Below are 14544 nucleotides of genomic sequence, written 5' to 3' on the forward strand. Positions count from 1 at the left end.
ACATTAATCCTCTTAAAATTACGAAATATTAAGATACGGAATACTGATATTGTCAAGATAATAAAAGAATGTCTGTTTTGTGCCGATATTGTATAGGATCAATAGCGGTATCGGCCAATACACAAAGCTCCAATATCAGTATCGTATCTGAAGTGGAAACGTTGTATCACAACACTCCTCATCCTCATACTTTTGTCTAGCCTCACAGTACAATACAATACATACTGACTCACTTTTTTTTTTTTTGGTATCGACCAAACGGGACAAGCGGTAGAAATTGGATGGATGGATGAATACCATTTTAACGATATACATCCCTACTAGTCACTATATTTTGTTACAAAAATTATATGCAGTATTAAATACCATACGTCCAATATGTCATTGATTTATACAAAATACTAGCAAATTTAAATGTAATAAGATAAGCTTTATAAAAATGTGTAATTGGGTTGACTTAGTTATTTGCTATGAAACATTTTCACTTCTATAATCTATTGTCAAAGTATTGGATCAGGACTCAAAATCTGATCAGATCTGAAGCCAAAAAATCGCATCGAGATCGGAGGCCTAAAAAATGTTGATCGGGACATCCCTACTAAAAAATAGCTACGCATTAGGCATTGCTCCACTTTATGGTTTTCACACTCCCTATACAGCAGTTAAACTCAAAATAAAAGAGGCCAACACGTACAATTAAAGTCCAAACTGCCACATTCACTGCAGTAGGTGACAGAAGACCTTTGCACTTGCGTTTTCCATGTGGGACATATTAGCTCTCATACTAAGGAGGGCCAGAGGACATGGAGATAGTTTGCATCCTTGTGTGTAAGCAGACCTACTAAATGTGATAACCTATTCAAGCTACAGAATGTGGCCATTAGAAATGCAAGAGTCAAAGCATTGCTCTCATTTCTGGATGGATTCTGGCCAAGTCCAAACCAGACTTCTGACGACTGCCGCTTTGATTCGATGAGGCCTTTCGGTCTGCTCCCAGTTAGTCTGGAGCCTCTCTGCATCTGCTGCGCACACGGAGTAACGTCTCGGCTGGCTCTTTTTTTATTATTGTTCAAAACTGCTATAAAAGGCTTTGTCTAACACTTAGATCAGGCAATTATAAAACAAAAGAGAGAAATACTGGCTTTTTGGGGGGTTAATTAAACTGAAGGGCGGCGGCCTTGATTAGCAGCATGTGAGTCGCACAGAACTAGGTAGACTTGTACAATCTAATACAAGAGTGGAAATACTGCAAAGGCATTTATAGAGTGTCACAGAAATGTTGTTGTGCTTATAGTTTTCTTGAGTGGTTTGCTTTTTTGGGGCACGCACGCACGCACGCGCACAAATACCAAACACAACACACACACACACACACACACACACATACAGTATGAACAAATACATGTATGGCTGAGTACAGAGGGGCCAGGTGAGTCAACACTATCACAGGAGCCATCTGAACCAGGAGGTCATCAGACCAGGACGGATCAATATTGGTATCTGCCAATACTCAAGGCTCCAATATCGGTATCGTATCAGAACTGAAAAAGTTGTATCGGAAAGCCCCTCGTCCTCATACTTTTGTCCAGGCTCCCAATACATACTGTATGTACTGTCAAACTTTTTACCATCGAGCATCAAAAATGGTTTACTTATTTTTACACTTAAAAGGAAACTGCACTTTTTGGGGGAATTTTGCCTATCATTCACAATCCTTATGTAGGACAAGGACACATGGCTCTCTTTTTTTATGCATTCCAAGTCTTAAAATAAGGCCAGTACGAGGTGGCTAACAACGCAGCTAATGGGAGTACTCTATTCCGCCCATAAAGCTCTCTAAAAAACGTACAGAAAACGGCAACAATACTCCATTTATATCTCGTGACCTGACTATTAACCAAGTATGAGCGATATGTTTTTATTATCAGCGCTAATGCAGACAAACTACATTTAATGGCGCCGTGATCACAGAGCACTAACTAGCTTATGCAGCTATAGTGTTGGCATACTGATCTGCTGCATCGCCTCTGAGTTGGTAAAAGTTAATTCTAGATTATAAATCATGCCTATCACCTTGATAGTAGACGGTTATGGCCATAAACTGAGAAGTTGGTCAACTATGACATTGAACTTAGACCCGAAGGTGGCGAGAAAAACACGAAAAACGCTCGTTTGCGGTTACCTTTTTTAACATCCGAGTGGATTATGATAAATTCTTCATCTAAACGGGAAGATATGAACATCCCATCAGTCAGCATCCCAGTGAGAGCAGATATTGTACAGTAAGTGATTGTTTTATTATGTTTGCAGTTTCTATTTTTTATTCAGCACTTAGCAATACTGCAATATGATGCTTAGTGTTTCACTAAAGCTGGATCTGTTTAGCACACAGCTTCTAAATTTTTTAGGTCATCCTTGTTATATTCATGCTGAAAAACATAAGATATTGGAAAGTAGTCTTTGATGGCTCTTATGGTCTGCCATGAGTAGTAGTGTTGTTGTTGAAGGAAAAAGTGGACATTGTGATGCGTCTGTGCAATTTATATGTATGCTTAAAATGAGCAAAATACGTAAATATTAAATGTTATTAAGAATGTGCATGTTACTACATTACATATATACTTAAAGCGTGTACAGTATATAAAACAATTTTTTTAGAGCGTTTTATAGGCAGAATAGAGCGACTCCCATTGGCTCCATTGTTTGCTAACGTTTATTTACAAGTTAGGATCCATTAAAAAAATAACAACTTGTGTCCCTGTTCTACATATGGATTGTGAATGATGGACAAAATTCCCCCCAAAAGTACAGATCCTGTTTAAAGAGTAAAAATGTGTGCAAATAACTTTAACGTGATGCTGTGTCATTAAAATTGAATATTAACTGTTTATTGCAGGTGTATGGAAAGTAAACATGTGAAAATGTTTGGCAGTGGAACTGATGTATTCGCACTGTGCATGTGTACCTAATGTTGTGGCCCATGAGTGTAACTTACATGCCTGGAGCTTTTCAACAAAGGTGCATGTACTCCCATGGCCCATGAATATGCGGGCCTATTGTTTAAAACTTCGCCCCAGCAGTGATATCATTGACGTATGACTTATTGCAGAAAAGATGGTATCATTTCGCTTGGCTCTCACTCAATTAACAACACCCTCACGTGGTTGTTTTACGGGGGGGGGAGGTTGTAACTCAGTTATTGATGGCTTGTAAAGTGATCTTAATGCTGTGGTGTAGTCGGGACACTTACAGAACCCAAAACTTGAGACGTGACCTCGCATTCCTGCTGCAACCGTCCCGCCGCTGCCATGTCCGCTCCAGGCAGTGGGGCTGGTAACAGACGACACAACACGCACACATGAGAAAGATGAGACGCATGAGAGGGAATTCAGTGGAAGGTCTGTGACTCACATGTGATGTCAGGTACGGCTTGTTCAGATGCGGACCTTCTGTCTGGTAAACTGTCTCCCTGCAACCTGGAGAGACACAATACGCGCATCTTTGAAAGCATTGACTGCATGTTAGGAGACAGAATAACAGAACGTAAACAAACAAGGAGGAACATGATGGATGAGGGTCAAGAAAATATTTTTCTCTCATCTGACTGAGATAGAATCAGTCTGTTTACATGACGCTGATATATGGCTACCTTGTAGTTATGGCTAACTAACAGTTGTCCTGAATCATCGAGACGAGGATGGCCAATAAAAATAAACTAAATCTGGCCTACAAGGGGGATTAGGACCACACAAAAAAAGAATGTTTTTCAGATAAGAAAGTATCATGACACAAAGCTGAGATGTAGGCTTTGTTTGTTAAGGGTGTTTCCAAGTACTTTGGATTGATTTTGGGGTATTAAATAATAAACAATGCCTTAGCGGAGGTCTTTATGAATGTCTTTTAGCTGCCCGCAGCCACTAGGGGGCATTTGTGTTTGTAATGATGATGCTGTAAACATTTATTAGCCATTGTTTCTAGCAACTGACGGACATTTCTGTTTTATGTACTGTAGTCTCTAAATAAAACAAATAAATACAACTAAAATCCGCCAATGGCAGGCAGATTCCCCCTTCTTCTGTTTTGGAATTTTCCTTTGTTTTTTGGCCTGAAATTAAAGTTGTATCACAGAGATTTTGAAAGTGAAAGACAGCAGAATATACAGAAAGTCAAAAGACAAACAATAAAGCTCTAGCTGTGTTTCTTCAGCTCGACAAACTAGAGCTCAGACACCAGAGAGGGATAAAAGCAGCAGATTTCTCATGACTGTAAATCACGCTGCTCCAAATTCTTTCACTGCACCCAAATTTGAGGTCCGTGCAGCCTTCAGGTGAAGACAAAGGATAGCAATCACTCATTTTACGGCGTGGCTACCTAGTGTCAACACTGCAGGCCTCCATCTTGGCTCCTAACTCTACCATGAAGATAAAAACAGAAAAAGCTTTACAAACACATTTTCTTCTTTAAAATCCTCCCACATTGTCTCTTAGTCTTCTTAGTGGTCTTTTTGACCAGTAAAACGGTCTTATAACATCACAAAAATTCTTTGAGAGACATCAAAAATATTAAAACAGAAGTGATATCTGTCATTTAGAGTAAAAATTATATACAGTATAATGTATACAAATACATATATATTATTAAAAACATGCAGTTAAATCAGTGGTTCTTAACCTGGGTTCGATCGAACCCTAGGGGTTCGGTGAGTCGGCCTCAGGGGTTCGGCGGAGCCTCCGCCGCGGAGGTCAAGACACACCCAACTCATCGTGTAAATAAAAACTTCTCCCTATCGGCGTATTATGGATACCCCCAAACAATGTTCCCTCTAATTTTCCATCTGATTTGCAGGTGTGTAATATCTTGTGAGTTCATGTGTTGGCTTTGTTCTTTGAACAAGGTGATGTTCATGCACGGTTAATTTTATGCACCAATAAAAAAAACATAACTTTGTCTTGAATTTGAAACTATTATTTTTTTAAATGTTTCACTAAAGAAGGGTTCGGTGAATGAGCATATGAAATTGGTGGGGTTCGGTACCTCCAATAAGGTTAAGAACCACTGAGTTAAATGAAGAATGTACTATTTATAATATCATTGAGTCTAAGAATTACTGTGATTTCATCATTCAATCCCCATCAGCAAGATGTGTCATCGACGAGCAGTTGCAGCAATAACTGCCCTTTACAAAATGCACACTCCAAGCTGTCCTGCAGATCTTAAATCACTGCTACCCCCAGCCCACATCTCAGGTCGCATCACCTGGTGGGTACTACCAAAATCCCTAAGTCAAACACCAAATGCCTCGACAGGAGCATTCGCCACTCTGCTATTACAATATGGAACAGCCTTCCCCCTGTGGTTGTTGGAGACATCACATCAAGCAGTATTTAAGAAGAGGCTGAACAAACACCTCCTCAGTTTGTGACTGTAATCCCTTAAAGCTCATTACTTTTAATCATCAAACATATAGTTCATATCGGTTCTTTGAATGTATTTTCTTAAACCTGCACTACAAAAATGTGATTAAAATAAATAAATAAATTAATTAATACATTATTCCAGTCTATAGAGCGCACGGGTATAAACTGCACCCACTAAATAAAAAATAAAAAAATGTTTCCATATATCAGCCGCACCGGACTATAAGCCGCAGATGTATACGTTGTGAAATCAGTTACCTACAAAGATAGATTTTGTAAATGTTTATTTACAAACCTTAATTGTTTCCAAACGGTGCCTGTCACACGGCATTAAAACGGCTGATCAAATAAAACAGAAGGCATGGTCATGGACCCACTAACTGTGGAAGCTAGCTCTCCAATCAGCTAAACAAACTCAATAACTCCATGGTGACGTTTTGGTGAATTTACTGAGGAATTTCTGAAACTGAAACAATACAAAAACTACTTATGTAAGTTAATGATACTAACACAGACACTTGTAAACGTGATAGCGTATTAGCTAATGTTAACGACGCTAGCTTTATTACATTACAGTAGTACACACAAATATGCATGAAAACACTCCTAGAGACATCACACATGGGATGGTAGAAGTAAGAAATGTTTTAGCTAAATAGTAAAACTTGCAAACGTTGAATGGAGTGTTGAATAAAAAACAATTTTGAGTAAAAACGCTATGGACGGTTTTACTTCCAGTTCGAGGCATTAAAAGACAAAGTGCATTTTCAACCCACAACACCTGCAGTGAGCTAAGTCCTCCAAGAGATAGCGCCATAGCACAAACAATAACACACAATTTCAGTGTGTCTGCTTGTGTTTAATGAAAACTATTATTAAAAAAATCCATAAATTAGCCGTACTGTTTTATAAGCCGCAGAATTCAAAGCATAATAAAGAGTGGCATCTTATAGTTCAGAATTGTGCAGTATATAAAATTATTTTTCAGTTTTCATATGCAATATTTTGAATAATGTGAAATAAAAAATAATGCACTAGCCATTAGCAGTATATATATATATATATATATATATATATATATATATATATATATATATATATATATACACACACACACACACACACACACCGGTATCTTTCATTTAAAAAAGTTTTTTTTTAAATGTATTTAGTTTAATTTAGGGCTGTTTAACTTATGCAATTAACCACAAAAAATGATCGCATTAACATGTACAACCACATCCATGCGCACAAAATAAGTCAGTGCGCGCAGCTTTGCACTGTTATGTTATAAGGAGGTATCTCTATGACAAATTTCACCTCAAAATACACCCTGATAAGGACTTTAGATAACAGTGTTAGCAAGTTATGAACAAATAAATGACGTGCATTCAAGTAAAACATTTTTTTAAATGTCCTCCCATGACATTGTGACAATAAAATTGCATTTGTTGCAAGCAAGTAAAAAGTGTGACCAAATAAATTTTAGTAATTAATTGTTTGACACATCTAAAGTTATTATATTTCATGGTTTTATTTATTTATTTATAACATATTGAATAATATAGTGCTTAATTTTTTTTAAAGAGCTTTCATAGTGACATATAACACAATTATTTTTTGATTATAACAATATTAGATATTAATACAATAAAACTAAATCAAATTAAGTTAGAATCTTTATAAGCAACAAGTAAAGTGCAACAAAAATGCAAGGTGTTATTATATATTGTACTCCCTTGTACATGAATGGCCCTGACACACGGAAAATGACCCCTTCACCTGTATCTGTGGTCAAACGGACCACAGACACAGGTGAAGGGGTCATTTGGGCATTATTTTGTAAAACAATGCTCAAACTACGAATGGGTGCCGATGTTAATAAAATATCTGCATGGTCATGAAGTCTAAAATAATACATTGTCAAACAGAAGTAGGAGTAATGAGTAGTGACAAAGATGGAGTAACCAAACAAGAAAAGAAACGACAATACAGCTGAACCTTTGTCCAGCAGTAATAGTCAGCAAAACAGCAAACATAAACGATGCACCTAAAAACCCCAAGTTGATAAACAACCAACAAACAATCTTGCGATAGCATTCATCCTCCTGCGGGACTTGTGAAAACATTCCAGTGTGTGTGTGTGTGTGTGTGTGTGTGTGTGTGTGTGTGCGTGCATGCGCACAGAAACTAACTGATAAGCATACAGCAAGAAAGCCGAGAAGGAAACAAACAAGTGTGAACCCCAAACAACGCGAGCAGTGCGGGCACATGACGGCATGGCGTCGCTTCCAACAGATACCAGTTTATCTCAGACTGGCATCGAGAGAACAAGTCATGCCCACACTTGCAGGGTTTCCCAAACGTAGCTCCAGACCCTAAATGGCTGAAATTGTAAATATGGCTCATCCAGGTGTTCACTTCGTACCTGGCACATCGAGAGCAGATGTTCAGCGTCACTTTGGCCTGAGGTTCCGTATGATAGGAGCTGCGCCCCTGACTGAACTTACAACCGGATGGTGCCAAGCCGCTCACGCCTTCCATACGCAGGTCATCCAGGTCCTCTGCATAAGACAAAAAGCGCAAAAGCACAAGAATACATTAGTTTTTTGTCTGAATCGTGTCCTCTCCTCAAGAAAACATACATTTATTCAAGTGTGAAGTTTGTCTGCCACTAATCAAGACATTGCCTTTTTTTGGTTAAAAGTCTTTGCATTAACAAAGATACGTTTTAAAGCCTATTAACCCCTGTGCACCTCTAGGGCCCAAAACCAGCATGTGTTCCTCATATGATAAGATTGTTCAGTTTGAAGGTTAGACGTCTGAAATTTTGCCTCGAGTTTTTACAAGTTTTTTTTATTTATTTTTTTTACAAAAACTGCAGTACGTTTATAATTGCAACATTGTTAGAATAGGATATAAACAAAGTATATACACTTTCTCTTAAATCTAAACTGCACTTTTTTGTAATTTTGCCTATCGTTTACAATCATTATGAAAGACACGTGTGTTTTTTTTTAGAATTTTAAAGATGATAAAAAACGGTTGGAAGATGCGTGTAATGGGAGTCACCGTTGTAGCCTTCAAAGCCCTCTAAAACAACTTCAAATCTGTCTATCAACGTTTTATATACTCACTCAAGTCTATATATAATGTAGTAACAGACACGTTCATAACAATATGTATTATGTACAATATTTACCATATTTTTGGTCATTTTAATAATTGCCAGAACTTATTCCTCTGCGTATTTATTTCCGTTTTCATAGCAGCGCACTTCCGACTTCTGGCAACAACGTTGTGTTCTACCTACGGAAACAAAGGCATGTGTTCTAATCATAGCAGATTCTGTAACAAACAACAAAGATGACTATTTTTGGACAAATGAGGATTCACAACCTTATCTTTTTAAAGCTGAATGAACGGAGGATGAACTACTGCTTCTGGAAGCCAGCACAAAGGAAGACTGAGACGTTGGAGCAGACATAAGCCGATAGAGTGAGGGGAAAGTGACTCAAAGCTACAAAATGTGGAATTTGGAGACAAGCTATTTTGACATAAATGGAGTGCTTACCCAAATAAAAGCGGAAAAAACGTCGCCGGCCAGCTGAAACAAACATGCAACTGTCTATCGAGTAAGTCACACTTTATATTGATCATGACACACGCAGGATGTCATGGGTGTATCACGACAGACAGCATACACTGTCTCGAAAGCTGTGTACAAACAAAACATGGAACGTGGGCTAATACTTTACAGATACTGTTGTTCATGTTTTTCTGTACTAAAGAGTGGTGTCCTATCGCAGTGTTGCGCATTACAAACTCAAACATGTTTAGTGCTGACATAGAAGCTTGCTTATCTCTTGCCCTAGTTAGCTTTTACAGCTAATACCGTAGCACGCAGATGTGTTATTACACAATAAAAAGAGTTCCTCAAAGTTCGCTCTTACAAGAACAATGTCGCTGGTTATTATACAGGTTACAGAAAGTAAATTAAGTATTGTTGACGGTTTCAAATGTATTTTTTAAGTGATTTAGCGATATAATTGATTGCTCCCATTAGCTGCATTGCTAGCCATCAAGAATGAGCCGATTTTTACAAGTTAAAATGCAAAAAAAACCAAAAAACTTTTGTCTTCTTGGCTCTCATAATGATTGTAAAAGATAGGCAAAATCTAAAAAAAAAAGTGCAGTTCCTCTTTAAGAACTCTTTAAAACAGACTGTAATCTTGCTATATTAATATGTTTTTTCCATGAAAACCAAATTAATCTAATTTTTATCGATTAAAAAACAAGAACATTTTGTTTTGGTGTAATTGCACCCCTTAACCACCAGATGGCGCCAGATAATCTCATAGCTTTGACAAGCGTAAATGAGTTAAACTGCCATCTATCCATCCATCCATCCATTTTCTACAGCTTATTCCCTTCGGGGTCGCGGGGGGCGCTGGAGCCTATCTCAGCTACAATCGGGCGGAAGGCGGGGTACACCCTGGACAAGTCGCCACCTCATCGCAGGGCCAACACAGATAGACAGACAACATTCACACTCACATTCACACACTAGGGCCAATTTAGTGTTGCCAATCAACCTATCCCCAGGTGCATGTCTTTGGAAGTGGGAGGAAGCCGGAGTACCCGGAGGGAACCCACGCAGTCACGGGGAGAACATGCAAACTCCACACAGAAAGATCCCGAGCCCGGGATGAACCCAGCACTACTCATGACCTTCGTATTGTGAGGCAGATGCACTAACCCCTCTTCCACCGTGCTGCCCTAACAACTGCCATCTTTGGCAGTTATGTATAATATGGCCGAAATATATAAAAGACTTGGGGGAACTCTATAACTCAACCAAGTCCTGCCGGCTTTTTCATTTTAGCTCGGTAGGCACTGTAAAAATAATTTTTGTCTACTTGGCCACTGTATCAAAATCAATGTTGTCATGAATTACTGACTTTTTCGAAGCTGTAATTACCTAACCTCAAATATTCCACTGTGCAACTTTTTTTTTTTTTTTTTTTTTTTTTTAGAAATATTGCATATTTTGCATTTTCCCCATTATTAAAAAAACATAATTTTTGACAAAAAGGCTATAAAAGATAATACACATAACCAATAATAAAAATTTTATATCAACAGATACATCTGAAGTTGTTAAAAGACTTCAAGCGTTGGAAAGTAAAAAGACAAATACATTTATTTCTGACTTATGAGTAGACCTCTTTTGGATCCTTAGAGTAAGTGTGTATGGTCACTCTTAATGTTAATTTAACAGAGGAAAATGTTTCAATCTGATCAGTAATAAACAGTTATTGTTCTCCTTTATAATTACTGTGTTGACCCAAACATAAGATGTCTATAGTGACATCTTATCTTATCTAATGATCTACCAGTTGTTATTTCAGTAATATTAAAGATTCAAAATATTTCAATTAAAAAAATAAATTAAAGAAAGAGTCTTTTATATGCTGAGGTACATCACTATTTGGCAAGCAGGAGGTCACAATCCCCATTTCAAAGGAGGCAGAACCAGAGAAAGTGAGTAGTTAACTGGTCATGGGAACTTTCAACACGACCACTTTCATCATCTCTTTTGAACCTCGTTGCCGTCTTTGGCCAAGAACAAACACGCCGTGCCAGATTGTCGCTGCGTTAATGTAAAAAAAAAGGCACATGAAATACAGAAAAACAAACAGTGGACACGGCTGCATGTCAGCTTAGATCTTTTGTCGGTGAGACAAAAAGCGTGAAGGATAGAGAAAGCAAATGTCAGACGCTCAAGAGGTCACTGGGTACATGTCCTGCGCTGACATCTCATGTGAAATACAACACCGTGTTCCTGCTGACTGCTCTTTTTATTTACAGATGAGCAATTTCAGACAACATGAGAATACAAGATACCAGGTTGCTGTCTATACACAAGTGATTTATGCCTCAGGGGTCGTTAAATAATGTTTTTACACGCACACCCACTATTGTGATAGCTGAGTCTGATCACATGACCACTCAATTGTCATGAAAATAATCATGTTGACTTTAGTTGGCATGTGCTTTTTTTTTCTCTTCAGATTGTTATGAGTTTAAGATGTAGGAAATGAAAGGTGCAAATCTAATCAAATGGTCACACTTTTAGTTTTGCCCATGTTAGTCACTACGCGTCATACTACACAACAATAAAACAAATCATTACTTTTAACACAGCGTGTTCGTTGTGCGAAATATGACTTGAAGATATTTTCATAGAAACCAAGAAGCCCAGAAGTAAAACTTGTTCAAACTTTTGTCTACGACTGAAGCAAGCAGGAATTTGCGATTCATGCAAATTCATGCACATTAACACAAATCCAAGCTGTACCCGCAAATTATGTGTGGCCTCGCAACTTGGTACGATACGCGCAACTTCCACACACATTTTGGCCAATCAAATTTGTCTCTAAACTGCGATTAAACACACATGTCAAGTGTCTATTCACAACTATGTTTGTTTCTTGTGTAGATGAAACAGGAACAACAACATGTAACAATACATCAACTCTTCATTGTTTGAACGGCTCAATTGTCTTCTTACCGCGGGGTTTACACCTACTCTATGTTCCTATCTACAGTGTTAAGCCTTCTAAGTAATGTAGTATACAATCATTTACTCATACTTTACATGCATTCATATAACTATTTCAACTTGAAACCTCCATGGTAAGGCAATTAAGAACATGTTTTATTTGCAATGCTGACAAAGAGCCAACATTTACATGTTAGAGATCTTGACATGTGATAATAATCATTCAATGTCTTTTATTTACAGACAAAAATGACTGTTAAAGATTACTCTCAACGATTCATAAACGCTTTAACGTACAGGGCAAAGGCGATGGAACATAAATGAATGTTTAAGATGGACAAACACTTCTCAAGTGAAAAACATACACTGCAACTTGTCTACAACAGAGCATACAGCAGACAACAAGTAAGCATTTGTGGATGTTTCTTTCATTAATTATAATTTGTAATTACTATTATCATCATCCATTTTCTACCCCTTATTCCCTTTGGGGTCGCGGGGGGCGCTGGAGCCTATCTCAGCTACAATCGGGCGGAAGGCGGTGTACACCCTGGACAAGTCGCCATCTCATCGCAGGGCTTTTATCATCAGTTCAAATTAATTAAAACAGTACAGTAATTTGACAGCGAGCTGTGAGCATATGCTTTAACTGCCATCTAGTGTCTAATTTTAAGTCTGTGGTGTATAAAACGAGTAAAACATCAATACAGTATTTGTTTTCAATTTTTGTTAACATCTGGTGCTTTTTAAGGTTAATGCAACAAAGAACACTTAAAACATTGATGAATTCATAGAACCACAAATTGTTTTAAAGTGTTTGAAAACATTGCAACTTTCTGAATAAGCTGCCTCCAATTCAGGCATTTTAGGCCGCAATCCCTGATTAAGGGTAGTTTTCTTTCCTTTTGCTTAATGCAGGTGTCAATTTTATTTTAATTTTATATCTAATACAGAGCAGTAATTCAATTGTGACATAAAAGTGTATAGATAAAGACATCTCAGAATCGCCTCAGAAATAGTGTTGTTTAAGAGTATCTATGGTAGGACGTCATATTTTTCTTGAGCTTAGGAGACACACATGATTGTGTTCCATTCCATGCAAGATACACTATATTGCCAAAAGTATTCATCTACCCATCCAAATGATGAGAATCAGGTGTCCTAATCACTTGGCCCGGCCACAGGTGTATAAAATCAAGCACTTAGGCATGGAGACTATTTCTACAAACATTTGTGAAAGAATGGGCTCAGCTCAGTGATTTCCAGCGTGGAACTGTCATAGGATACCACCTGTGAAATGTCCTCGCTCCTAAATATTCCAAAATCAACTGTCGGCTTTATTATAAGAAAATGAAAGAGTTTGGGAACAACAGCAACTCAGCCACCAAGTGGTGGGCCACGTAGACTGACATAGAGGGGTCAGCGGATGCTGAAGGGCATAATGCAAAGACTTTCTGCACAGTCAGTTGCTACAGAGCTCCAAACATGTGACCTTCCAATTAGCCCACGTACAGTACGTAGAGAGCAGCTGCATCTAAGCCATACATCAACAAGTCCTAAGCAAAGCGTCGGATTCAGTGGTGTAAAGCACGTCGCCACTGGACTCTAGAGCAGTGGAGACGCCTTCTCTGGAGTGATGAATCACGCTTTTCCATCTGGCAACGTGATGGGCGAGTCTGGGTTTGGAGGTTGCCAAGAGAACGCTACATTTCGGACTGCAGTGTGCCGAGTGTGAAATTTGGCGGAGGAGGAATTATGGTGTGGGGTTGTTTTTCAGGAGTTGGGCTGGCCCCTTAGTTCCAGTGAAAGGAAATTTGAATGCTCCAGAATACCAAAACATTTTGACAATTCCATGCTCCCAATTTAGTGGGAACAGTTTGGAGCGTGCCCCTTCCTCTTCCAACATGACTGTGCACAAAGCAAGGTCCATAAAGACATGGATGACAGAGTCTGGTGTGGATGAACTTGACTAGCCTGCACAGAGTCCTGACCTTAACCCGATAGAAAACCTTTGGGGTGAATTAGAACAGAGACTGAGAGCCAGGCCTTCTCCACCAACATCAGTGTGTGACCTCACCAATGCGCTTTTAGAAGAATGGTCGAAAATTCCTATAAACACACTCCGCAACCTTGTGGACAGCCTTCCCAGAAGAGTTGAAGCTGTAATAGCTGCAAAAGGTGGACCCACATCGTATTGCACCCTATGGATTAGGAATGGGATGGCACTTCAAGTTCATATGTGAGTCAAGGCAGGTGGCCAAATACTTTTGGCAATATAGTGTATGTTACTGCATCTGCTATACAGTTCATTTGAGATGTTTTCTAAGGATTTATGAATGTTGAAGAGTGAGTTACGGTGACAGCCATGACGCTACATGGGACTAGACACAACAAACATCTGTGGACACTGCAAAGGGGGGAGTGGAGGTAAGGGGATGGCAGTCATGCGTGCTCCTTGTGTCAACTCATGAGACAAAGCAGGTAAATGAAACGAAGGGTTTAGAGAAATGGAAACTATTCTAGCAATGCAGCGCCCACAAAAGGCCCGAGCATTGAGGAATT

At 38.6% G+C, this 14544-nt stretch overlaps 1 protein-coding gene across 3 annotated transcripts in view; it reads right to left on the reverse strand.

Annotated features, from left to right (window-relative positions):
- The window catches only part of lg07h8orf34 (linkage group 07 C8orf34 homolog), a 108988-nt gene that overhangs the window by 48618 nt on the left and 45826 nt on the right, over positions 1–14544 (reverse strand). For all 3 annotated transcript variants that reach the window (XM_061964740.1, XM_061964742.1, XM_061964741.1), the window contains exons 8-10: positions 7846–7981; positions 3412–3476; positions 3251–3330 (exon numbers count right to left, since the gene is read on the reverse strand). In XM_061964740.1, the coding sequence (XP_061820724.1) occupies positions 3251–3330; positions 3412–3476; positions 7846–7981 (281 nt within the window). The remainder of the gene's footprint in view (positions 1–3250; positions 3331–3411; positions 3477–7845; positions 7982–14544) is intronic.

Source organism: Nerophis lumbriciformis, linkage group LG07 (genome assembly GCF_033978685.3).
Source record: "Nerophis lumbriciformis linkage group LG07, RoL_Nlum_v2.1, whole genome shotgun sequence".
In the NCBI taxonomy this organism is placed as follows: domain Eukaryota; kingdom Metazoa; phylum Chordata; class Actinopteri; order Syngnathiformes; family Syngnathidae; genus Nerophis; species Nerophis lumbriciformis.